This window comes from Ictalurus punctatus, chromosome 1 (assembly GCF_001660625.3).
Source record: "Ictalurus punctatus breed USDA103 chromosome 1, Coco_2.0, whole genome shotgun sequence".
Taxonomy (NCBI): domain Eukaryota; kingdom Metazoa; phylum Chordata; class Actinopteri; order Siluriformes; family Ictaluridae; genus Ictalurus; species Ictalurus punctatus.
In genome coordinates, this window is record NC_030416.2 from 14,664,633 (window position 1) to 14,691,890 (window position 27,258).

Sequence of the window (27,258 nt, forward strand, 5' to 3'; positions counted from 1 at the left end):
TGATTTTTTTTTTGTATGACATTAAATCTTGATATTTAGGACTGAATTGCTTCCACTTTTTATTGTTGATCAGTGGCAGTAATTGGTGTGTGTATGTGTGTACTGCTTTCACATGTGGAGAAGATTAAGTGGCAGTGCCCTGTGAGTCAGAGCTCCTAGTCTAATTAAGCTTGAGGTGCTGAGATACAGAGAGCGTGAGTGAGTGAGATTGAGTGTTCTGAAAGAGGAAGAGAGTTAAGGCTGAGGAAGTCTGCAAACACCAAGACAAGGTTGAAGAGTATTTGCTGCTATGTTAAAATGGTAGATGAGACAGAGAAAGAGTGAGGGTGTGAGCATAAATGAGTGGGATACAATGATGTTACAGGGATGAAACAAGTGTGAAAGGGTCATGCAAATGTCCACAAGGTGATTTGACCTTATGTATATGGACCAACTCATTTTCAGACACACACACACACACACACACACACACACACACACACACACACACACACACACACACACACACACACTTTAATTCCTAGATTTTAAGAGAAGAGCATGTAGGGAGTTATGGAAATGCCTTATGAATTAAATTGTATTGAAACAGAAAAAGGTACTAACAGTTACTTCAGGCTTTTGCTGTGCTTTTAGAATCTAAGTGACAGCAACAGTGTGCAGTGAGTAATTCCTCACTGAACATAACCCCTCTCTCTCTCACACACACTCTCACTCTCTCTCTCACTCTCTCTCTCTCTTTTTAGAGTGTTACACCTGGACCAAGCTGCACTTTTGTAGAAGGCATAGCTACATGGAGGTCCACATTTGACTCATTTTAGCTTCCTCACCTTCTCTCTCTTTCTTCCCCCACATTGTGTGTGATTGTGGGGGATGAGCTCAGAAGAGAAGAGCTCCACCATGTCCCAAAAGATCTCCTCTCTATCCCGCAGCAACAGCAGCACCTCATCCAAACATGACAGCCGACAGGTGAGTATCACTGTGTGTGTGTGCGTGTGTGTGTGTGTGCTGTTCTGACTGAAAACTGAAAGCAGTTTAGACTGTATATTAGGGCTGCACAATTAATCGGATATCGATCGCGATTACAATTTTGACTGCCCATGATTAAATGAACATGATCGACTGCAATATTGACGTTTAAAATTCGTCCTCCGCTAATAGAAAACTCAGCTGTTTTCTCCACTCAAATCAAGCGCTTCCTACACTTACAGCCAATCACATAGAGCGGCGCAGGGCTGACTTCATTTTGTAGTGCCAAACCCCGGAAACGGAGTTACCATTTTTGCGCTCGATGTGCCAGTTTCTCGGTGAGCTCCAGCACTTGCGCGAGGGGAAATCATGACACTAGCACGATGTTAAATGGCACTACAGAGGTTGTTGGGAACATTAAACATCATCACGCCAAACAGGAAAAAACTTTGCAGATAAACTCAGTGCTCTACAGTGCGACCATTTCACTCGCATTTGCGACTGAAAAGTACTTTGTGTGACTGAATAAATATTTATTCGCAACGGTGCGAGTGACCTGTTCGGAGTTGTATAATACAATCGGAATAAAAACTACAGGAAGTCCAAAATGCATCTACACCACACAACAGTTACTTTCACACTGCTTTTCATCTCCTCAGTCAACCGGACAAGTGTTTAAATACTGCAGAGAAGCCATTATGATGATGAGTAACACTGAACATAATCTGTTTCTCTCAACTTACCAATCTCACAACCGCCATCTTGTATTGATCCTGCAAAATGACCTGAACTTTCACCTGCTCGTATAGACACAGCGGCGTCGGGCGGAGTAAATTAATAATAATGCTAACGCTACAAGATGGGTTTAATTGAAACTTCTTTATTAAATAATTCCTCACCAATCATAATCAAGAGTAGCAACTGTTCAGAAGGAGTACACTGCTGCTCTCCTTCATGCTCTTCAGTAAATCAAATAAATAGCGTATTCACTTCATTTAAACTTAAGCTTGCCAGATATCACTATAATAATCAGCACCAGTTTTCATGTTTAGATTTAATCCCCCAAAACACAATATTATCAGCAGACATGGCAACAGTGTACTGGGGGAACCGATCTAAAAGGAACAACTGATAAACAAACAAACAGAAAACTAATAAAATGTAAAGACAGAAAATGTGCTTAGTTATAAATAAATAATTGAATATAAAAAATAGATATTATAATAAATTCATAAAATATAAATAAAATGAGAAATTAAATAATGTGTCATTACTATGGGTTGCGTTTAATATCAATTTGACATTACGCTTAGAAGGCTATTAGCCTCTTTCCTAATATGGATCATGTTTGTGTTAATCTACTCTTAATTAGGACTTTATTATTTAAGATATTTAAAAATATATATTTTATGCTTGTTTATGCTTGTATCAATTAACCAACAGTATTTCTCATTGCTATTAATTTAACTCAATTAACGGTGACCATGAGCAGAGAGCTTACATTTAACTGTTTAGGACAGACCTCCTGATTAAAGCTTAAATTAAAAAAGATTGGTATCTGGATCGGTTTCGGTCGAAAAATCCTGATCGGTGCGTCCCTAATGAACATCATTAAACTAAAGTGCTTCCCATCTGATGGGTAAATGAACTCACCCAATCACATCCTGTATGAGATTATTCAGATATATACACAATATACACAGAGCAGTTCGAGAACTGACTCCAGCCCAGAACCATGACAGTGGAAAATGTCTAATAGTGTAACTTTAAATAGATTTTTAAAATGAAACAGACTTCAAACAATGATTATTGTATTTGTTTACAAGGTGGAACAGGTTAAACGGTTGTTTTTTGCATACAGTCTGTAAAATGAACTGAAAATATTAAATTTAGTTTATCAGAAGGCAAACTAATGTTTCATGGCTCACATTATGTTCCTAAATTCTGTCATAATTGACCAGCTCAAGTTTTCTCATGCCTACTTGTCTGTTATATTGTGGCACATTAATGCTACAGTCTCTAAAAAAAAAAAAAACAAAAAAAAAAACATAAACTTCAACTGTGCTCCTAAATTTTTGTAATTAAAGGAAATTGTCTTGCGTCTCTCCTCCTGTAAACACTGTTATTGCCTTTTCTGCATAGGCCTGAATTCTTTTCATTTGGTTGCATATTGTTATATTTGATGCATATTTTCATTTGGTTGATGGCATTTTTACTTATCCTATATTTTACTTATCCTAAATATAAATTCTTTGGTTCTGTATAAAAGCACAACTAATATTTAGCTAAAGGTGTATACAGAAGATAAGCAGTTTTTTATCTGAACCAATTCTTTGTTATCTGTTAACAGCAGTTTACTATCAATTTCCTTTACTAGGAAACTTTGCTGTTTTCCATCTCCATAATTCCTTTAGTGAAAAAATTCATCTGCACAATATTTTACAGATTATGAAAAAATTCTTTAGGAGCAGTTTGTAATTTTTGTAAAACCACCGACAAGGTGACTCAAAATGGGAATGAACACATTGACCTTGTTTCCTTCCCGCACAGCCACAACCTCTGTTCCCTCTGTTGGAAGTATGAATTGCAAGGACAGACTAAACTCAGAATATAAACAGTGAGTTTCTCATGTGTAGAAGGGAAAACTGTTAAAGAAAAATCTACAGTGTTGAGGTATAAGATCTAGCATTACTTTTACTTAAGCAGTGTATTTTGACCAGTGTATAACATACACCACATTTTGGAACAGAAGTAGGGGGCTTTCACATTGGCAGTTTAGTCCGAAACAAAGCATAGTTTGCATAAAAAATTGGTGACATGACAGCGGTCACGTGGACCAGGAAGCATCCCACAGTTCTCGAACCTGAGACTACCTGTAGGAGGTGGTCTGAGTTCGGTTGCACTGGACCTGTGCCACGTTTCTCATAATTGTGAATGCAACTTGTAGTCACTTGTTCAGGAAGTAAAGTAACCTGCGCATGTGTTTTAAACGATGATGACATCATTAGTTTCCACAACATGCCTGTGCCATGAGTGGCAGGGGAACATTGTGGGTCACAGAAGAGGTGAGGTGCCTTACGTTGACTGTGCGTAATAGAACCAAAATAATAAAAATGTAAAAGAAATATATTGCCTTGCATTGTTTTCTCCATGCACATTTGTGATGATGTAAGACTAACACTGCGGGGGGCGCCGGGACCAATCACACGATTTGGACGACAACAAACGTGCCCAGTGTGAAAACCACCTTGGCTGTAGATGTTTATGGTGACCTTCAGAAGCAAACTTGTTACTTCTGCTGAGCAACGGGGCAGATTTGTCACTAAGGACATTGCTCCATCACAGCTCCAGAGTCCCCGGTTCGATCCTGAGCTTGGTTTACTGTCCCTATAGAGTTTCTGTGTGTGTTCTCTCTGTGTCTGCCTGGTTTCCTGTACATTCTCTGGTTTCCTCCCACCTCCTAAAATACATGCTGCTAGGTGGATTGGCTATGCTAAATTGTCTCTATGTCTGTATGTAAATGGGTTCCTGAGTTCTAATGAATGAGTTCCAATGGCATTAGTAAAGAGAAATGAACTGCATTTTGAATAACAAACTAGTGGTAGGTTTCAGTTGTAGATAAATATATTGAATAGCAGTTACTGAACATTTTGTCACAGCCTGCACATATTTGAGATGATAAATAGTAAGCAATGTGAGATTATATTTAGCTAGCTAACATCTAGTGCCACAGTTCAGTTTGATATTAAACTACATACAACATTAGCAGACCCCTCCCCCTTTTATACCGAGCTGTTTCAGCTGTTTCACACTCGTCCAATTCCAGGTTGATTCATAAATTTTCCAGTTGACTGGAACTTCTTAATTATTGCCCTGATAGTGGAAATGGGCATTTTCAATGCTTGTGCTATTTTCGTATAGCCACTTCCCATTTTGTAAAGCTCAACAATCTTTTTTTTCCCATCACAGTTACATTCCATGGTCTTATCCATTGTTATGAATGACTAGGGGATTTTGGCCCATGTATTACCTCATATTTTTACCCCTGTGAAACAAGAAGTCATGTTTGAACAAGTTCCAGTTCCTAGTCACCCAGGTGTACTAGAAAATGTAAAATATCAGTGGGAATATACGTCAAATATATTCTTCTCATATGAATTCACAAGGGTGCCATTGTAATCACTAAGCGCATGCTTGAGCTGCATTTATAAATCTCATTACTCCGAAGCAGAAACATGTTTCACAGATCAGTTGATTGACACCATTCTCTTACGCAGGCTATGATCATAGAGTTTTTATCACTGAAAGGAAGATGGCAATCTCACCCATTTAGATAATGGCCACCGCCACTGAATGTGGAGGAATCGAGTGACTGTAGTTGAAAGCTGATCCCCAAGATTCAAAGCAAAAGCAGTCCTATTTGCTGTTCAGTGCCTTTTTTTTGCCATTAAGGTGCTTTGGATAAAAGAATTTCTGAAGATCAGAGTCTCCATTAGCCCACAGTCTGGCACATAGTTCGGAAATAATCATAGATGCAACTTCCCCTATGAGGGAGCTCCATAATGCTCAGAAATGAAAGGCTCACTAGAATGCAGAATCCTCAAATCAGTGATAAAGTACCCAGAGGTGACGGTTTAAGGTAGTTAAGACATGTATATTCATGATCAATGCATTCATTTCTATATCTTTAGTGACCACTTTACTGTGTAGTCCCACCTCGGGAATACACCTTGGATGGGACACCAATCCATAACACAGCACCATTCATACACACATTGACATGTAGGGCGAATTTAGCATAACCAGTCCACACACTGGCATGTTTTTGGGAGGTGGGAGGAAACCGAAGAGCCCAGAGGAAACCCATGCAGACACCGGGAGGGCATGCAAAACACCACACAGGCAATAGTCCAAGCTCAGGATCAAACCAGGGACCCTGAAGCTATGAGGCGGCAATACTACCCCCTGCTCCACTGTGCCACCCTTTTAGAATCATGAGCCTTTAAAAGAAGCAAGTACGCCAAAAAAATATCCCAGCATGGCGGAGGAAGTAGCCTACAATTGTGTCGTGCTGCTTTGGTGTTTTATAGCTCAAACAGCCTGCAATCACTAACACCACTGAATAAAAATTGTATTGGGAACGTCTACAGCAGAATGTCATGGCATCTGTCTGTGATCAGGGTGATGCAACACAATTGCCGAGCAAACCACAGGAGCAACACAACATCAGAGTGGCTCAACTAGAAGAAATGCACAATGCATTTAAAAATAGAGAAAAAAAAAACAAACTCCTGACATCAGCTCCTTTGAGATGCTGTGGTGTGGTCTGAAACAGGTCAAGCAAGATGTTCTAAGAATATACATGAACTGAGAAATCTCTAGAAAAGAACATTGTCCAAAATGATTTCTTGAAACTATGTAAGACTGTTCAACAGAAAGTGTTTTATTATGGTTATTGCCAATGAAGACAGTTCTATTAGTTATGAATCATTAACTAAACGCTTACTTGTGGTAAGCACTGGCTTTTTTTTTCTTATTATGACTTCAATTAAATACATGTAAATCTGATTAGATTACAGGCTTAATTAATGCATGAATGCAGGAAATTATATATTAAGTTGTGAATGCTGCATTTCATTTGTCAATTTTTGTGGACATGTAGGACATCCTAATATTTTTCCCAGGATTCTTAAGAAAAAGCTTAATCTACTGTGAATGACATACACCTAACATTAATCAAGGCGGATTTCTTTGTGTGTTTCTGCATGTAATTATATGCTTTGTTTGTGTACAGGACAGCTGGGAGATTGTGGAGGGGCTGCGTGGTGGCTTAGGAAATGTTCAGCCGCCTGAGAGACAGGAGGGCTTCATGCTGAAGAGACGAAAATGGCCCATGAAAGGCTGGCACAAGGTCAGTGTGTGTTCAAAACCCCCTACTGGTCCATGTAGCGGTCACTTTCACGCACTTGTCCTCATTAAATCAACAACCTTTTGCACGGTGGGTTTTAACTGATTGCGCCACTTGATGAATGATTGTCTTGTGTACTGACATCACACACACACACACGCACACACACACACACACACACACACATACACACACATAATCGTCATCACCGTTTTCACTATGTCTGTAAATGCTGTTTCAGATATGTGTTTATTGGATATTTCTAACACAGGGTGTGTGATGCATTAGCTGATTACATATGTAAAAAAAATGCACAATCTATACAATGTACTGCATTAGACAAGCTTTACAGCACACGCTATAAAATCCTGTTTGCTTGCTTTCTCTGATTGGATTTGTGTGGGTGGATGGCAGGTAATAGTTTCAGAATTGGAAATCTTTGGTTGTATCCAATAGCTTGTTGTAGAAAATCTGTTCTGAGTCATTATAATTAGCTCATTCTTGTACTGTAGGCTGTGTCAAAACTGAATGTGGAGAATTTGTTTTTTTTTTTCACTGTTGCTAGGTAATCAAGTGATGAGGATTTGCAACACATTTATTTCCATTTTTTCACACCCTTAGCCATGCATAACAAGTGAGGAATGGAGGCAGAAATTCTAATATAAGCAATAAGCAATATCACACAAATTGAAAATGACCCAAGCCTCTCTCTCTCTGTCTCTCTCTCTGTCTCTCTCTATGTACAGAGATACTTCTTCTTGGATAAGGGAATTCTGAAGTATGCCAAGTGCTCAGCAGATGTGAGTATAAAGAATATCCATCAAGCATGTGTCACTTTGCATATGCATCATCACCAATAGCTCTTGCTCACACACATTCCCCGTCATTCCCCCGCTCTCTATTGTTTTGCACCAAGCGGGGTTCCACCTCCTCCGCCACCTTCATCTCGTTGCAGACGGGTTAAACATGTTCTTTTCAGCTTTAAACTCTAGCTAGTTTTGATCTCAGCTGTTACATTCTCTGTGATAGCGAGCCAATCTAGTGATTTAAGGAATACTGCTGCTTTTTTTTTTTTTTTTTAACCTAATATCTATCTTTTACATCTCTGGCGTGTCAGTGGTTGCCACAGACACATTTCCCTGTACTCAAAACGGCACAAAACAACAATTTACTCAAAACTTATTAATAATGAAATCCTAAGGGCAGCTGTTGGGGGAATCAATAAATGTGCAGCATATACTTTCTTTCATGGATTTTTCTGTCGAAGGTATTTCTAAATAAAGCTTTAAATCGGTTCAGTTTTCATTACATAGTTGTCTGTTTGACATGTTTATTGACGGAACTCAGTAGGTGCCCTTGGGCCTTCATTATATGTGAGTTTCAAGTAAAACGCTTCTAAAAACAAGTCCAAATTCCTGTTTGTGGAAATTGCACTTACACATCAGAGCCAGTGGATGCACATTAAGTTGAAGGATGCTGGCTTTAAATCCACAAACTTGTACACCCAGGCTGCATTCTTACACAACGGAGATTGTTTTGTTGTATCAGGCTGTTGTGTGGATTGATGGTTAACCGGACAATCCCGCTGTGTTTAAAGATGGAGAAGGGCAAGCTTCATGGCCGCATTGACGTGGGTCTGTCTGTCATGGCCATAAAGAAGAAGTCCAAGTGTATTGATCTGGATGCAGAGGAAAACATCTACCATCTTAAGGTAAACATCAGTAAGATATCTAGTAAACAGGCACCAGCTTAGCGATAACATGTGGAGACAAGTGAACACTGATACTTACTTGAGGTTTCAAGAGACTCTAAACTTTACTTTAAAAAACCCAGCTGAGATATACAGAAATTCACAGCAGAGAAGCAGAGATTGCCATGTGGTGAAAAGTATCAGTAAAACTTGCTTAACTGATATTTTCATCTAACTACCATGCTTATTTTATTTAATGCACCCCTGAAATTGCTTCTTAGCTATGATATGATTCCATATGCTGATGTACAGTAGATCCTTCTGAAACAGGAAGTCAAAGTGACACCATGTTGATGTGCTTGACTGGCTTACTCAACAGCCAATAGCGTTCGAGATACACCACACCAAAATACATGTAAAATTTGTTTGATCATTTTTGATCATTTCCATAGAAGTGATGCAGTATAAAATGAAAACTTTTTTTTCCCAGATATATTCTAATGTTGGTGTTCACAACACTACAAAAAGTTCTGAAGCACAAGCTTTGATTTCAGGGGCACTTTAATTCCTGTCAATTTTAAACCTTTTATTTTGGCAATACAGATCTAAGGGAATTCCTAATATAAGGCAAAAAGAATATGTATCATGTCATTTTGTGTGTAACATGGGCCATGTTGATTGATGGTAATCTTACGAGATTTGATTATTTAGCTGGAAACATATCATTTGTAGCCCCGTGTGAAAATTGCAGTACATATGCATTATATAATAAATTTCATAATATACTAAAATAGAACATATCCAAACATTCTCTTGCGGTGCAGTTCTGAGAGATGTGTGCGGAGTTTGTGAATACAGTCTCTGTGCTCACAGATCAAGTCTCAGGAGCTGTTTGATGAATGGGTCTGTAAGTTGCGTCACCACCGGCTGTACAGGCAGAATGAGATCGCCATGCTGCCCCCTGAGAAACCACTCTACAGCCCTCACTTCCCCGCCACCTCCTCGCCCAGCTTCAACGAGAGCCAAGCTGCCAGAAAGGTACGATTTGCATCTCAACCATGATTCAGCTCTCACAGCTCATGTGTAGTGTAATTAAATCCATCACTGGTTTATCCCACTGTGAGCTTGAAGGGCACAGCAGTGCCGTCAGAAGAATACATTAAGTACTAAATAAATGTAAGGAATAAAAACACGACGGGACATGTTGTTATAGGAAAAGAATCAGATGGGGTGGTGAGACATGGCCCGAAGCTGAAGTTCATTATCCGAATAATTTTCTACATACCAAACTGTTTTATTTCACTTATACCACAGCAGTTTGCCAACAAAGACATTTTTTATTAATTACAAAATAACACATTGTGCATTATATCCATGGCAGGAACATCCACAAAAAAAGTTGCTTCTCGTTATCATTTACTTTATAACCGCTATAAACAGTTTTTCTCTCACAAGCTTCTCTTTTTCTTGTCTTGAAGTTAGTAAGGCAAAACAAACACAGCCTGTCATGTTACTGAGAAGTCCTCCATCCTGAAAAATTTCCTGTGTCAAAACACCTTCTGCCCAGTCAGAATGAAGCTTTCAACAGTGTTGTAGTATAATAGATTATAAGGAATAGTAGCTGTGACTCGATATTAAACATACAAAAAATTTATACATATTGTATCTTTAGAGATACAGTCACATTTATGTGTGTTTTTTTGTGTGTTTGTTTTTTGTTTTTTGGGGGGGGTCTCAGCGTGCTTCTCTTGCCAAGCAGACTTCTCTGCACGCACCCATCACCTTCACCGGTCAGGCTAAGGTGGCCGCCTGGCTCCAGTGCTCTGACGACATGGACAAGTGTTCCAAAGGTGTGTATTTATGTATACACACATGCACAGCTTACTATAACTGACTCTAACAGTGCCATGTCTGCTCATATTTCCTTGTTTTGTTCATGTCTTTATGTCATCCGGACCCCCCCCCCCCCCCACACACACACACACTCTCTCTGATTTTCTCCATCTCTCTCCCTCCTTCCTCTCACTGTTTCTCTGTTACTCTCTCGCCACAGAGCTGTCTGAGTGTGAGGCTCAGTTGCTAGAGCTGAATCACCTGCTGAGGAGTATGGAAGTTCTACACCGCACCTATTCTGCACCTGCTATCAATGCCCTGCAGGTCTTATTTTTCATTCCACAACAGCATAGAGTCTGTTTTTCATTTCACAGGAACTGCTACATGTGCAACTCAGACATACCAGTAAAGAAAGTATCTTCAGGAAGTTCACAGTAAATGAACACAGTGTGGGGGAAATAGTCATAATAGTCAAAACGTTGAGAAGGATAAAGTAGATCAGACTTCTTGTTTTTTTTATCCGTCCCACTCTCACTTGTTGAAATGCATGTGTGAGAGATCCAGTGGAGGTTACACAGACTAAAAGTAGGCTGAGGTTTTCTTTGAAAGAAAAAGTTGAACTGCTCACCTAAATAAATACTGTGGTAAAAGCTGAAATACAGATTGAAATTCTTCACTCAAGTAGAAAAGTTAGTTACTGATTGTACATTTGTGTCCCTTTCACCAAGGTACATGGACAAAACTTTAGCTAAGGCTAACTAACAGCAGCTTTACCCCCAGTCTCTTAAATGTTAGATGTTACAGAAATATTTGAACGCTAATAGCTAGCTATCACAATACAAACTGCCTTGATATACACAAACTGTACATAGAAACAGATTATAGTTCTGTTACATTTTGTCACTTCTGCTAAAATTTATCTTTGTTAGTCTCTAATGTTAATTAGTTAGTCTCTGATGCTAAAGTCATCTGTTGACAAATGTAGTGATGAAGTGTATGAAAATGTACTAGTCTAGGACTAGAAAGATTTTTTATTTTATTTTAGGAGATACAAGCAGGAAAGTGAGTGTGAATCCTCAGAGACTTCATTCTTAGCAAGACAATATCACTCAATTTCTCATGCCTTCTAGCTTATCATTTTAAAATAAACACTATCAACAATTTAATTAATTAGTATTACATGTTAGAGTTTAAAGTGGTAAAAATGCAGACTTGCAAAGAGTGTCATTTTGCAGTCCTCTCTTTAGCCTGAAAAAGTTACCCAGGCCAGAGGAACACTAAAGGCGGTTTATCATTTTACAGCCCTACATTAGTAATGATGGTCAAATGTGTTTGATTCCAAATCCGAATAGTTGCCCAATAAAAGCAGCTGTGCAGAATCCATTTCCTTATCTCTCCTAATTAGTTTTTGCTTCTGTGATTTTTTGAAATACAGCCATCTAAACAGAGATTGCTTTTAGATCATAATTTGGCCCATTTAGTTATTTTATGGTCTAGTAGTGCTCAAATAAATGTGATAGAAACCTCCTGAAAATTAAATATGTATTTCATTTCTCTACTCACAGTCATTTGCTTATGACAGCCCTAAAAAAGAAAAAAGACATTCCAGGAAATGGCGTTCCAAACATTACAACAAGGACAACAAAACTACGCTGCAGGTACTGTGCTTTCTTATCTCCATCCATTAAAGGAAAAACTCCACCCTGAAACATGGTAAATGGGTTTATATTGAAATATTTATTAAGTATTTAGAGATTCTGGTGCCAATGTGTTGGCTGGTGTTGTATTTCTGTTATTTCTGTGAGAAGTTAGCAGTTATGAGCTTATGAGAGTTAGATGTTAATAGGGGAAAAAAATTTCAACCATCTCAGGTTTGAGATGATTGACGATAGTATCCAGGATGGTTGATAGGTTCCATCTATCACGACTGCTATCATTTTCGATGATTTAAATGTCTGTCAGAAAACATGGTCTCTGCAATTTTTAGATGGACAAAAATAAATTGTGTTGTATCTCATAATATTCGTAATATAATGTTGTTGCTCTCTATGAAACTTATAAGCCTGTTGTCTGACTTCAGAGCAAACATCTTTCACTCATGTTTTTTTAGGTTTGCTTGTCTTTGCTCGTGAAACATGAACAGAGGCTTAAATTGCAAAAATGAAATGGCTACTGTACAAGACTTCAATAAGGATCAACACTGCTGTTTAACACAGAGTACATGCAAACATAACGTATATAATTTATAGTGCTGTGAAAAAGTATTTCCTGATTTCTTCTGTTTTTGTGTACATCTTATACTAAATTGTTTAAGAAATTAAAAGAAAATCTAAAATAAAACAAAGGTAAACTGAGTAAACACAAAATACAGTTTTTAAATGATAATGTTATGTATTGAAGCAAAAAAGTTATCCAGTACCAGCTGGGCCTGCGAGAAAATGTATTTGCCCCCGTAGTTACTAATTCCCCAAATCTATGAAACTGCATTCATAATGGGGTTCAGCTGGACTAGACACAATCAAATTGTTCTATCTAAACAACACTTAAATAAAACTTTTTCAGCAGCATGAAGTTGGTTAAAAGGTCTTACCCAGTAACACACAATGCCAAAGTTGAAAGAAATTCCAAAAATGATGAGGAAGAAGGTGATTGAAATACATCAGTCTGGGAAGGGTTACAAAGTTATTTCAAAGGCTCTGGGACTCCAAAGAACCACAGTGAGAGCCAATATGTCCACATTATCTCCAAATGGAAAAACTCAGCACAGTAGTGAACCTTCCCTGAAGTGGCCCACCTTCCACAATTCCTTCAAGAGCACAGCAAGGACTAATCCAGGAAGTCACAAAAGAGCCAAGGATAACATCAAAGGACCTACAGGCCTCTCTTGCATTAATAAAGGTCACTGTTCATGACTCCACTATCAGAAAGACACTGTGCAATAATGGCATCCATGGAAGAGTGGCGAGGTGAAAAGCACTGCTAACCCAGAAGAGCATTAAGACTCGTCTGAATTTTGCCAAAACACACCTTGATGATCCTCAAATCTCTTGGGAGGACTGAAGAGTCGAAAGTGGAACTGTTTGGAAGACGGGTCCTGTTAAATCTGCCGTAAACCAAACACTGAATTCCACAAAAAGAACATCATACCTGCGGTCAAGCATGGTGGTGGAAGTGTGATCGGTGGGGATGCGTGATCGGTGGGGATGCTTTGCTGTTTCAGGGCCCGGCACAACTACATTTTAAGTTTAAGGGGGCAATTAGTTTTTCACATGGGTGATAGGTGTTAGATAACTTTTTTTTTTTGCTTCAATAAAAAACTGTACACAAAAACAGCAGAAATCAGGCACTGTATTTAAATTTCATAATGAGTTACAGCTTAGTTACAGCTAATACCTTGTTATTTTTTTAAAAGACCAATATATAGATCAATAATTATAGACAATAATCAAAGCAGTTATAAAATATATTATTATGAAATCAATCTTGGATGCCATTCAATATCACATATTGATTATAAATATTGGTGTGCATTTTATTTATCGTATATTTTTCCTTCAACACCGTCCAGAATATATTTATTTGTGTGAGGACTTAATTCAGTGACCCATTTAGTCTAAGATCCAGTTTGATATTTAACAGTATGAGAGCAGTTCCCACAGCTTGCATCTTTTTCAGCAATGGCAATATCCATAACTGAATTAGCTTTTGTCATGCATTCTGAAGAAGAATGTGCATTCTGAAAAAGACGTTAAAGCCTTAAATTCACAAGAGGTTTGCAAATGGCTTGACTCCCACTGCTAAAAGTGGATTTAAAAGCTGAAATGAAGCAGACTTTCAGCCACTTGTATGCTAATGATTATACACTCTGTTCATCTAGAGCCATAATTGTGTCATAGGGGTTTTTAACTTCAGTACCTGAAGCATGATTTCCAAAGCAGGCCACCACAGGAACCTTTTCAGGAACTCTTTCAGAAACGTTATGCATACTTGTTAACTTGAGCAACCTGGGCTGATTTTAGTTCCTGGTTCATTTAGTTTCAGAAACCTTTTTTATTTCTTGTGCCTAACTTGTGGTAGTAGTAGTAGTAATAATAATTATAATTGTAATACTGTTAATTTATATAGAGCCTTTATCAGCCTCAAGGTCATTTACGGAGTTGAACAGAAGTGTGTGCCTAATATATAACAAAGAAACTAATTTAATAAACAAATAAATAGGTTTTAAGATTAGACTGTAAGTAAAATATAAGATTTGCTCTATTTTCAGAGCCAGTACATTCCCACAAAACCAAGCTATAGAGTGACTCAACAGACAAGCATTCACCCTTTCATTCTGAGATGTTGCGTTTGAATTCTGACGATGTCAATGTGCAAAAATGTGCACATGAAAAATTGGCTTGAAATGTGAAAATATTCTTTGTGTGGGTAAAGCACACTTACCTCACACACAACCAGGGTTGGGGGTTTGATTCCAGCCTGCACCCTGTGCACATGGAGTTTGCATGTTCTCCCTGTGCTTCGGGGTTTCCTCCCCCAGTCCAAATCCATGCACTAATTGAAATTTGCAAATTGTCTGTTCTGTGTGTGTGTGTGTGTGTGTGTGTGTGTGTGTGTTTGTATGTGCGATTGTACGCTGCAGTGGGTTGGCATCCCATCCAGGGTGTCCCCTGCTTTGTGCCCCAATTCCCCTTGAGATAGTCTCCAAGCACCCCGCGACCCTGTGTAGGATAAGCAGTACAGAAAATAGATGGATAGATTAAATTTCTTCCATGACTTGCTCCATATTTGTTGTGATATGGTAATATGCAGGAACTTGGCAGAGTTCAGGAACATTTTACTTCCTCAAAAGGTTCTGGGATCGTGGTGGACACACAACTACAGCAAACGTGTAACCAGTTTGTACTCCAGCAGAACTGAAACTTCTTGTCTCTGTCAAACTTAAGCAACTGTGTCACTTGAAGATATGCTCCATTCTTTTCTACACTAATGTGCTGTCATTTCCTATCTCATCCTCTTGCAGGTCCCCAGCTGTATCTCCTCAGGTTCCATGCGTCTCCACGCCTCCAATCCCAACCTCTCCTGTGCTGATCTGGCCATTGAAAAAAGCTATCCAGAGCTCCTTGACTTGCCCATAGACGTGTCCAAACTTCAAGAAGATTTCTGCCGTGTTGCCAGCAGCTGTGAGTGTTGCTGTTAACCATGTGTAGTATTTCTGTATTACAAAAGCATCTTGCCAGTATAGTTTTTCAGACCGTAATCAAACCTCATCTATGTCACAGTGTATTCAGAGCACTCAGTGGACATCATTCAGGGAAATCTCCCACACTTTGTATTGCGCAACAGCTGCTAATTGCATATACACTGTCACAGTTTTCTCTCTGATAAATTCGGGGTCTCCTCCACCCTTGTGTGACAGCTACTCCGAGTGTGAAACACTTCAACACGAGCAGTGAAGCAGCAGACGCCTGCTGTGCTCACACTTTTGAGGTTTTTCTTCTCCGGTCTGAGCTCTGAGAGAACAGCTGTTGGATTTTTTTTTATTATTCTGTTTTGTGTTGTTCTGTTACAGTGTTGAATACTGGTAGACTCTGTTAGAAGGAAAGCACACTCTATAGTTGCAGGTGTAAAAGGATAATTTCCATGTACATGCAGGCGCCAGAAGAAGTTCATTCTCTCATTAGAAAAGCTGAAAGGTCTGAAGCACTTTGTGCTGCTGGATTAATTTTTTTTCCTGGGGACTCATAATTTCTCATTTATGATTTATTCCTAATATAAAAAGATCAGGCAATCAGTTGTGCTTGTGTATGAACAGTGAATAGCAAGACTATAAATCCACTTTATCTGCATCATGTGGCACAGTCTAATATTACTATTATGACACAGGCAATTTGATTATTGTGATTATAGCACTCCTGCACTCCTAATTTAAAAAAATTACAAGCAAATAATTGTATGTTTAAGAAGTATTGTTACATAATTTCTTAAAAATACATTCTGTTAAATGCTGTGATAAGTGTATAACTATATTTTCTATTAGGTTTGGATGATGCATGGTCCTGTCTAGGCCTATATGACTTCTGTGTGTGAAGTGACTTTACACACAAATGAAAAACATGGGCAGTCTTAAGTCTGTCATCCTGCGACTCAGATGTGACTTGAGTCTTAGTCCCTAACTCAAGTAACTTTGTTTATTGATATTTAAAGCAATCACGTCATTTCATGGATGTATATGATCAGCATATATGAGGCATTTAATGATAAGGTTCTATCTGACAATTCTGATATGTATTAAAAGTTTTGACCCTTAATAAGATCAATGCGAATACAATCTGATATTTTCCATACTTATACATATTTATAAAGTTATTTTTTGCTCCAGAAAAACTCTGAGACAACTGTACATGGTCTCAGGATTATTAAAATACTTGTGCAGAATCAAGCCACAGTTTTATCGACAACTCACACAGGTATTTGAATGTGTATATGACTGTACACCTGGCAGATTGTACACATTCAGTTAGGTATAATGATTTTTGAATGTGTTTGTGCTTCCAGTGCACACTAACCTGAAGTCGACTCTGGGCTCCTTGAATGCAGAGAAAGAGAAACTGAGGCAGATGATGGAGCAGGAGACATGCACAGCTCCTTCTGTACAGCTCTTAGGACTGAAGAGTGCTCTGGCTTCTGTAAGCCTGCTACACACACACACACACACACACACACAAACACTTGCTTTTTTTGCATTGTCTACTCTGCATGTGCTTTCTAACAACCTGCTACCTGTATATTGCTTTAACTAGCTGGATGCCTTAAATGCTGTGAGCTTTCAGGCCCAATTAACAATTGCATAGTGTCAATTTCACTGTAATGCCATGACTGCCTCTAAATTATTTTGATAGTCAAATGGAATATGAACTTATACATGGAAGAAGTTTTTATTTTTTATTTTATTTATATATTTTTTACCAGATTGCTGTGCTTGTTGACCTAGAACAGGGGTTCCCAAAATTTTGAGCAAACTTTAGGCAAACAACATCAAATGGACAAATGGACCCGGAATTTTCTGTGACTCCAAGCTTTGACCACCCTACTTTTTTTTCAAGATTTATAATGCAGGATTATTGTAACATTTGAACATTTAACCATTTTAATGTTTGATTAGAGGCAAGATGAAGAAGAAGAAGAAGCCTGTATATGTCACATATACATTTCAGCACAGTGAAATTCTTTTCTTCACATATCCCAGCTTGTTAGGACGATGAGGCAAGGGCAAGTGCGTATACTACTGTAAATCCAGTAATCACCACCATGTTTCCAGGCATTGGTCAAACACAAGGAGGCAGCATCAACTAAGAATAATGTATAATCACGAACAGGAAAACAAACAAGGGTCAAATCTGGAATGTACTAGGCATAGAAAACAAGGGTTAGAAATGCAAATTAAATGGACCATGCTTCTTAAAGAAACACAAACCCAATAGGGTATAACTAGGCAAATTAATGATGAACAAACACAAAACAGCTGGAGATAATCAGGTGTCATGCAAATAAAGAGAGAGGCGGAGACTCACAATGGCTGCTTCCGAAATCGCACACTGTGACAGTGCCTACTGCATTAGATTCAATACCTACTGCTTGGCCATTGATACAGTACGTACTGATCAGTATAAGTGGTAAGCCAGAATACAATCTGGACATATTATGTGGTGTGGCTTCTTAAAATTCTTCCGTGCCAGTCCCATTCCATTATGGGATAGCGCAATATCCACAGTGTCCAGTGGTTCCATACTGCAGATTCGAGGTGGAAACAGTAGGTCATCTGGGTATTTCTCGTTTTATGAATACTGAGAATTCAGACATACTACTCTTTTGGCGTACTACTTTTCGCCTACTGAATAGTAGGGTAGTAGGGATATTCAGACGCAGCCAATAGGTGTGTCTCAATCAGCTCCCTAGTTCAATAGTCAGGGCACTGATCAGGTAGTTGGCCATTTTAAGGGATGTCTCAAATGCAAAATCCTTCCAGTGTACTGGAACATTTGCTCCCTACATATCCCAAATTGCACTGCAAAAATTAGGGCGCATCAATGCTCACTATGGTCCCTTACTGGAACTGACCTTATGTTTTCTGAAGCCTTTCAGCTGAAAATAAAAAAAAAGGCGGACGAACTCTCAGCCAAATTTGGCTACAAATGTAAGCAACCTGTTATCGTTGTTGTAGCTCTCAAATGATTACTTAAATTTTTTACTTTATTTTATGTTCTATATATGTTTTGTTTGAGCCTAACAACTTTTAAGTGTTTAATGATTTTTAAAAATTCTAGCCTACGATCCTGTTTGTAATACTATGACAGAAGCACATGTGATTAAGCTAACAAATTTATGTGATATATAATGTCAGATTATATGATATATAATGTCAGAAAGATTTCGGTCCTGCTTGTTGCCGATGAATGCCAATGGTGACGTTTTACAATGCGAGTATATAGGCATGTCAGCAGAAATTGAGTTATCAGTGTCCCAATGTGTAGTGTGCCAGAGTCCTTACCAGTTCTTGAACTCGTGTACACGATATATACTGATTAATGAGCTAGGAAGCTAGGGAGCTGATCGAGACACACCCACAGACACAAGAGGGTATAATTAAGCAAACTAATGATGAACAAACACAAAACAGCTAGATACAATCACGTGACATGCATATAAAAAAAGAGGAGCGGAGACTGGTCTGGACCAGGAAGTAAAACCAAAACATCACAATATGAGTTTGAGCAGCACATGTCATGACGGGAAATGTGCCATGCACTGAGGGGATTTGTGACAATCTTATGTTAATAACACGTGCAACATAAGTGACTAAAAACCAAAGGAACATTTCTTGCACTGACTTCCAAATCTAGTAGGACAGGGTGAGCGTGACACAGTTTTTCAAAAGGTCAGAAAGTCTGTTTGAAAGCACACATCTCATTTCCCCTGTCATATCCAGCTTCAAACGATATGTAAGGAGTAAAACAGCAGAGCAGAGGTAGATGAACGGGGAAATTTGTCCATTTTTATTGTTGAATTCCTATACTACTGCAGCATGGTAGGACAGAGAAAAAGACTAAAATACCCAAAAAGAGGTCGCAAACCCATAGTTTGGGAACCCCTGATCTAGGAGAAGCATTGTTGCTCAGTGACTGACTAGTTGTTGAAAAGTGCATCTGTACACTAAACCTACTCTTAAATTTAGAGAAGATAACAATTTCCCATCCAACCATTTGCTGTCAAATTCCACTTCTTGTGCTAGGATAATTCCCACCTCCTGTGCTTGAACTGGCCAGTAGTTTATACAGTCATGTTGGAATTACAGTAATTACAGATAAAAACTTAGAGATTCTGATTGGAGTCTTGGAAATAAGTTATTTCTATGACTGCACACAAGCATGAGCTAAACCATTTTAGCACTTTTTCCAGACACAAAGCTAAAAGCTAAAATACTTCACTGAAGTGTTCAAGTTTTGTTATAAGGCTGTTACTGAAAACGATAGGGGATTAAAACCCTTACGTTGCACTGTTCCAAGCTGCTGCCCCTGTTTGTCACTTGTGTATAACATCATTTCACTCACAGTTGAGTCAGAGCTTTCAGAAAATTCAGAAATCCCAACTGCTGATTATGAGTTTGGCAAAGATGCTTTTTTGAATGCTTTTTAGCTTGTAATTACTATGATTCTGACATGACTTGAATGCATTACTAAAACAGACTTGTGTCTACACTCTGCTATTTTGTACTCATGCTGTGTTGTAAAAAAGATTTTGACACGTCTTACTGTCTTTAATCAGGCATCAAGAGGCTCTGCTTATTAATTAGTGAAGAACCTTTGTTAAAGTGTCCATCATTAACTGTACACTCACAGAGCACTTTCTTAGGAACACTGTATTAATACTGGGTAGGGTCTCCCTGTGCTCACTGCAGCCACAGCTTTCCGTTCTTTGCTGAGGTAAGTGGAACCCGATGTGGTCTTCTGCTGTCGTAGACCGTCCGCCTCAAGGTTTGACGTGTTGTGCATTCTGAGATGCTTTTCTGCTCACCACAATTGTACAGAGTGGTTATCTGAATCAGTCTCGAACCAATCTGGCCATACTTTTTTGACCTCTCTCATCAGCAGAGCATTTGTGTCTGCAGCACTGCCGCTCTCTGCATCATTTTTCTTTATTGCACCATTCTGAGTAAACTCTAGAGACTGTTGTGTGTGAAAATCCCAGGAGATCAGCAGTTATGGAAATACTCACATCATCCCGTCTGTCACCAACAATGTTACCACAGTTAAAATCACATTTTTTCCCCATTCTGATGGTTGATGTGAACATTACCCGGAGCTGCTGGTCCGTATCTGCATGATTTTATGCATTGCAATGCTGCCACATGATTAACTGACGCATAAAGGAGTAGGTGTACAGGTGTTCCTAATAAAGTGCTTCATAGTTGTATGTGTAAAGGGTTTTGTTTTTTTTGTGGTTGTTTTTCAAATAACATCCATGCAAGTGGCTGAGGAATTTCATGTAGGGTTTATCACAGTTATTGACTAGTTACTTAGTGCTTTGTAGCAGTCAGTAAGTTTTCCTCCACTGGAGCCTTCAGGACAGAGGACTATGTGTTTGTGCTTTCTCAGTAACATGAAAAGCTATGTTTTTTTTGTAACTTTAAGAGAGAAATAAAGAGATGTTGGTGAGTGAATGACTGTTTATAGCTGCTATAATATCATTCATAACAGGATGTTGCACAACTTGTCAAACTTTGATTAATAAAAAAAAAATATATGGTTAGCAAATTGGAATAAAACATAAGACAATAAGACATGATGTTTCCTATGACAGTCTTGATATATTCCTTACTCAACAACGTTCGCTCATTAGTGTATATCGAAAGCCTTTTAAGACCTGATTAAAGACAGTGGGATGCATTGAATAATATGCTGCACAATGGAGACTTTTCAGTTTGAGAATGTCTAGCAAAACACAGTTTGGGAAAAAATAGCTCATCTCAAATACAATCCATGGCCTGGCAAAAAGAAGGCTCATCAAGTTTTTTAGATACCCTGTTTTAATAAGAACACATCCAACACATGACAGTTCAGAGTTGAGATGATTATAAATGTGTTCTGTTCCAGAAGTGTGAAGAATCTTTAGGGAACATTTCGCTGTGTGTGTCTGTGCGTGTGTTTATATGTGTGTGTGTGTGTGTGTGTGTGTGTGTGTGTGTGTGTGTGTGTGTGTGTGTGTCCGTGCTCACGTGCTGGTTGCTGTTTGCTTTTGCAGGCTTTAGCACAGAACTCTGATCTGAGAGAGCGCCTCTGCAAGATACACATAGAGTCGCATATCTCAGAGCCTGCCGTCCTTAAAAACTTCAGTACTGGCTCGCTGCAGGTGGGTGTGAGGAATACACCACCACCAGCAGTTCTCTTTTCTTATCTACTCACATGCATCATCATCCCCACATTCCAGGAAGAGCCACTGGCAAGGGTTAATCTGTTTCATAGATGAAACACAAAAGCAGAGCTGACTCAGTCCTTCTGCTGCTCCCAGCTATTGTTAGCCGTGACCATACATGTGCTTAGAAACTCCGACCATATCCGTGATTCATCAGGAAAGAATTACTCAGAACTGTGTAGAAGTGAAGTAACTCACTGTTACTGTTTCTTGAAACGAGAAGCATTATTTTTAACTCAATGTACTCAATAGGGGGGAATCTGTATTCACAGTTTAAAAAAGACAAAAAGTATCTGGAATAATACTCAGTGTAGGAATATGATATTTATACATTAAAACTGGCTTTGACATGATGTGATTTTCAGCCTGATTTTGCTGTCATGGATAAAATATTATTTGGTCATTAGCTCCCTCATGATCGAATTAGTGCCATTGTGAACAGAGACAGCTGACCACATAGTTCTGCCGTTTTCAGAGATTTTTATTAAATCTCAGTGTGAGTGCTACTACAGTACAATGCTCTTCCAAAAGTCATTAATAGGACGTGAACCTCACATGTACGGTAGCGGAAATCGCGAAATGCAAACTAAACATGATATTGGACCAATAAAATATCATTATTACCTGAAGCTCACTTTGAAGAATGTCTGTGTTTATACGGTACAACCTTGTTTTCTGCATGAGCCCCAGTCGCAATGATCGAACAACTCTTAAGTCTGTCACAAGCCTATCCTTAGAAGATCTTCATTGTATAATCAGTCATGGAGCACACACATTATCACACTGTCTGTTATAGAATGTGGTTATATTTGAGAGGGATCGTCTTGTACACTGAGTAACACGTAAAACCGGCTTAAAGAAAGATTCAGAAAGTTTTTTGCACAATATTTACAGTGGGGCTCGTGCTTCTAAAGTAAATGTCACAGAAATTACTTTCTATAGACACAACATTTAAATGAGCAGAGAACTGTAAAATCTCAGATATGTTCTGTTCCTTATCACAGTACATGTTGGAAATAATAAAATAACTTGGAGAATATTTCACCACTGTCCAGGCAGTGTACTGTATTACTCACTTGCCTTGCAGAAACCAGTGGCAGGTAATCTTTCTGCCATGTATTAATTTATTTCATACATTAGATTTGATATTTATTCATTGAATCATTCATTGAATGCTAGTTAAAGAAGTTCCTTGCCAACACATGCCCAAACAGTCAAACTCCTACACATGCAAAACACATCACCCAAAACCCTTGATATTTCCTGTGGTTTATGCTGTCAACAGTGTGCTTTCTGAATCAACACCTTCCTTCTGCACTTATTAACATGGCTTGCGGTGTGAGCTTATAGCTTTCTTTCCTGTTTAGAATCAGATGTGCTTGCATCTTAGCTAATTGGGTTTGGCCGTGTTTCTTTTGTAAAAATAAAAAAAAATGGGAGTAAGTGGTATATTTGGTGAATAATTTTGCTTAGATCCATGGTACACATTTTTTTCAATGTCTTTAGGATTCCTGTTTGACTCCTATGTATTTAGTGGAATGATTAAAAATAGACATTGTGTAAGAGCCATATACAGTATGTCTGCATTTCTACAAAGCAATGACTTGCCCTTACAGAAGCAGGAATCCTCAGACTGCTCCCGCCACCTCGTCCACCAGGCGTCAAACGAGAGCCGAGCTTCCATTACAGAGTCCCTGTCTGAGTTCTTTGACGCTCAAGAAGTCTTGCTTTCAGCGAGCTCCTCTGAGAACGAGGTAAGGGCCTTCTTGCAAATGTTATGCCAGTTTATTTTAAACTTACAGCACATGTTTTATCATTGTGTAGAACTATTTCTGCACTTCACCACCTTGTAATATTTTCCTTAGCGCATGATGTTTTTCCCGGAATATTACTGCCGAGAGCTACAGTATGTCCACCATCACTTTCCTCTCCCTGCTGAGGATGTGTGACTCATATTCTGGGAGTAGGATAGGTTCTAGTTCACTGTTGAATGGTGTTTGATGCTACAGCCAACATCTATGTTGGATGATGCACTATAAACCAACCTTAGACACTTCAGGTTCAAGTCATCCGTATCTTGGTTCTCTCTCGCTTCTCTCGCGCACTTTTTTTGGCCTCGGGCAGACTTGTCCAAGCAGCTCTAGTAGCAGAAGTAATGTGAAAATGGAGCTAATTGCTTGTTTCTAAAAATATCCTCCAAAGAGTCGAGTGAAATTTTTTTCCCATCCCCTGAGAGTCTCTCTCTCTCTCTCTCTCTGTCCTCCACTCCTACTCTCAAATTCAATCATACAAAAATGCTGCACACCCTTTGACTTCCACTGTTGTTAATGGTGGGTGGTAAAAGAGGAGCAGAGTGATCAGTGCTCCCTAGGCTTGTTAGTAACCTGCTATGAGCAGGAGGTGATAATCTGACAAGACAGCTGAACTGCCATAATAAAGATCTCGCTCTTTCTCTCTCTCTCTCTCTCTCTCTCTGTCATTAGCCTTCAGATGATGACTCGTACATCAGCGATATCAGCGATAATATCTCCATGGACAACTTCAGCAACGAGGTCCAGAATGAGAGACTTGACTCAGGTGACTCGGGCATTTCACTTCATTTGCTCTCGTTCTTCAAAATTGTTGCGCCTGACCAATAAAGACCTGACCAGTTAAAGAAGTGACAGTACAAGCACCAAGGCATTTGAGATTTATTGTAGTGTGTACTTCTTTCACCCCTCTGACACCATTTCCAGAACATTTTGATACCCCAGGAATAGTCTTCCTCATCCAATGAATCTGCTCTGCTTTTAGATTGTATTGAGAACGGTGTTCCCCAGGGAAAGCGACGTTCTATGCTCCCATCTCCGAGCCCCAACACCAGCAACATCAGTCTCTGGAACATCCTGAGGAATAACATTGGAAAGGACCTGTCCAAGGTGGCCATGCCAGTGCAGCTGAACGAGCCACTCAACACCCTGCAGAGGCTGTGTGAGGAGCTGGAGTACAGCGAGCTGCTCGACCGAGCCGCACACACACAGGATCCGTTCGAACGCATGGTATCCATCAGGACATACACACACATACATATAAACATGTATGGTAAATACACAGTTGCATGGTTAATAAATAATGGAGAAAAAGTGTCATAAGCATCTAGAACTAGATTTTTAAAATAATATATTACTCATTTTACAATATTTTATTAATTTCAACCAAAATCGTGAAAACTGTAAAACATGTAAGGAATAAAACAGGGTGTGAGGGTGCTAGTGTAGGAAAATAATCAACAACGGGGTGGTGTGATACACGCTGACAGTCGATTATTTTCCACAGTAGCACATCTCATTGTGTTTCCTTCCTCCATACATCAGCAATTTGCCACGATTGCACATTGTGTTATTTATTAAAGAATGACACAGCATACGTTTTTTAGTTTATAGTAACATTAATTTTGTGGAACTTCCTTGAAAGAAGTTAGTTCCTTTTTCACTCATGCTGTAGCAGCTCTAAACTGTCACACCCTCAACAGCCTCTCTTTTTTCTCTCTCTTAAACTGAATGGCAAAAATGTAGTTATTGATAAACTGCACGGCTCAAAACCCTCTGTCCTGTGGTGAAAAACGTTTCATTTGTGTGTCGCTTCCACCATACAAATCCTTGTGAATTAGTTGTTACTATAGAAATGATAGAAACCTATTATGAATGCAGTTATACATTGACCACCCTGATATTAAAATTAAATAGCACTGTGGTATAACGTTTTAGAATTATTCAGTTTGAATGCTTAACTTACATTGCAGCAGCGAGAAAATTATAGTCTGATATTTTTATGCATTTGAGTCTGCTTCTCGTATGATTCCTTTATTCCACATTGCTCAGGGCCAAATGCCAACCAAGCCTTGGGGTGTTCTTGAAAAAATAGTCAAATGTTTTACAAGAAATACTGAATTTGATTATAATCTTATTGCAGATAGCGTATCGCTTCTCCTGTCACAGAGATACTTTCAGTCTAAGTTGTCTTGCCTCTTTTGAGTCAAATGTTTGATTTACAGTGTCAGTCACAGTTAGCTGATCACATTTACCATTACTGGAGTCATGCCTTTTAAAGGCCAGTCTGATCCAAGCTCATCTGACATCTGATGGCCATTGCCCATGACCGTGTCACTACTATGATGGAGTGGTGTCTTCTGCATGTAAAGTGAGCTTTGGCCGGCTCCACTTTAGCAGCTCTAGAGACATTCAGGCAGATAATGGAAGTGGAGCTTGTTATGCTTCCAGAATATTTATTGTAAGGGTTTCAGTGTCTGGCTGCTTCACTGTGAAACTATCAGACAATAGGAGGCTCATGTAATGCTCTGTGTGCATGGATTCACTTAAATGCAAAGCTTTGTCCCATTGATGAAAAGAAGTTTTAAAGAAATTGTCTTCCCTGAAACAAAATTTGGCAGTTAGAGCAATAGTAGTTGAGAAGTGAAGTGTTCAGGACAGTGTAATGGAGAGTTAATTGCCTAAGTCAGGTTAGTGACTTGCATTAAGAGGAGCATAAAGCTCTCCGGTCGCTGCTCTATGTTCCCTGAGTGGGCCTGAGTGACCTAGCTCTCTCCAGCTGAGGAGCTCCATTAGAGGAGCTTTCAAACTGCCTGCAGTCAGACACTCTGTGTGTGTGTGTGTGTGTGTGTGTGCGTGTATGTGTGTAAGAGTATTTCCAGTATTCATTACAGAGGAAAGGGAGAGGCAGTAGTGGACTATAATGGCTTGATGGAGATCTAAATTGTCTCTCAGCTTTGAGAAGCGTTGATGGTTTCATAACAACCTTTACAGCCAGAGTGATAATGCTTCTCTTCCTCAAATGTCCACACTTCAGGAAGTTCGAGAGTGCAGTCATGACCCGGCGCCAAGTCCAGTTTACTGTTTTCATGTCATTATTGAAATTTCATCAATCTTACCTCTCAGGCTGAACTTTTTCTGTCTCCGCCACTAACTAGTGAAGGAATTTTGATGTCAGCTTGACCTTTACAGACGACATTTCAACAACTGCATGATCCTGTAGGTTCATTCTGTATAACATCAAGAAAATCAGACCCTACCTCACCGAACAGGCTACACAGCTACTAGTCCATTACTCTTGGACCTCCCAGCCAGCTCCATCAAACCCCTTCAGATGTTTCAGAATGCAGAAGCACACCTCGTCTTCAACCAGCCCAAAAGAACCCATGTCACACCCCTCTTCATCTCCCTCCACCGGCTTCCTGTAGCTGCCCGCATCAAATTCAAGGCTTGATGCTCACATACAAGACCTTGTCTGGAACAGCACCCCCCTACCTCAACACTCTCCTGAAGGCTTACGTTCCCTCACGCAATCTGCGATTGATTAATCGATTAACCTACTCAGCGTGGCTCAAGATCCCTTT

At 39.2% G+C, this 27,258-nt stretch overlaps 1 protein-coding gene across 4 annotated transcripts in view; it reads left to right on the forward strand.

The window, feature by feature from the left end:
* osbpl3b (oxysterol binding protein-like 3b) overlaps positions 1-27,258 on the forward strand; it is a 73,103-nt gene that overhangs the window by 36,506 nt on the left and 9,339 nt on the right. The window contains exons 2-15 of one of the 4 annotated variants that reach the window (XM_017471607.3): positions 744-966; positions 6,761-6,877; positions 7,621-7,674; positions 8,472-8,585; positions 9,438-9,602; positions 10,303-10,414; positions 10,618-10,721; positions 11,963-12,055; positions 15,418-15,577; positions 16,953-17,083; positions 21,696-21,803; positions 23,483-23,620; positions 24,350-24,443; positions 24,660-24,904. In XM_017471607.3, the coding sequence (XP_017327096.1) occupies positions 871-966; positions 6,761-6,877; positions 7,621-7,674; positions 8,472-8,585; positions 9,438-9,602; positions 10,303-10,414; positions 10,618-10,721; positions 11,963-12,055; positions 15,418-15,577; positions 16,953-17,083; positions 21,696-21,803; positions 23,483-23,620; positions 24,350-24,443; positions 24,660-24,904 (1,731 nt within the window). In that variant the 5' untranslated portion in view covers positions 744-870. The remainder of the gene's footprint in view (positions 1-743; positions 967-6,760; positions 6,878-7,620; positions 7,675-8,471; positions 8,586-9,437; positions 9,603-10,302; positions 10,415-10,617; positions 10,722-11,962; positions 12,056-15,417; positions 15,578-16,952; positions 17,084-21,695; positions 21,804-23,482; positions 23,621-24,349; positions 24,444-24,659; positions 24,905-27,258) is intronic. The other 3 variants (XM_053681426.1, XM_017471617.3, XM_053681432.1) reach the window with 3 other exon arrangements.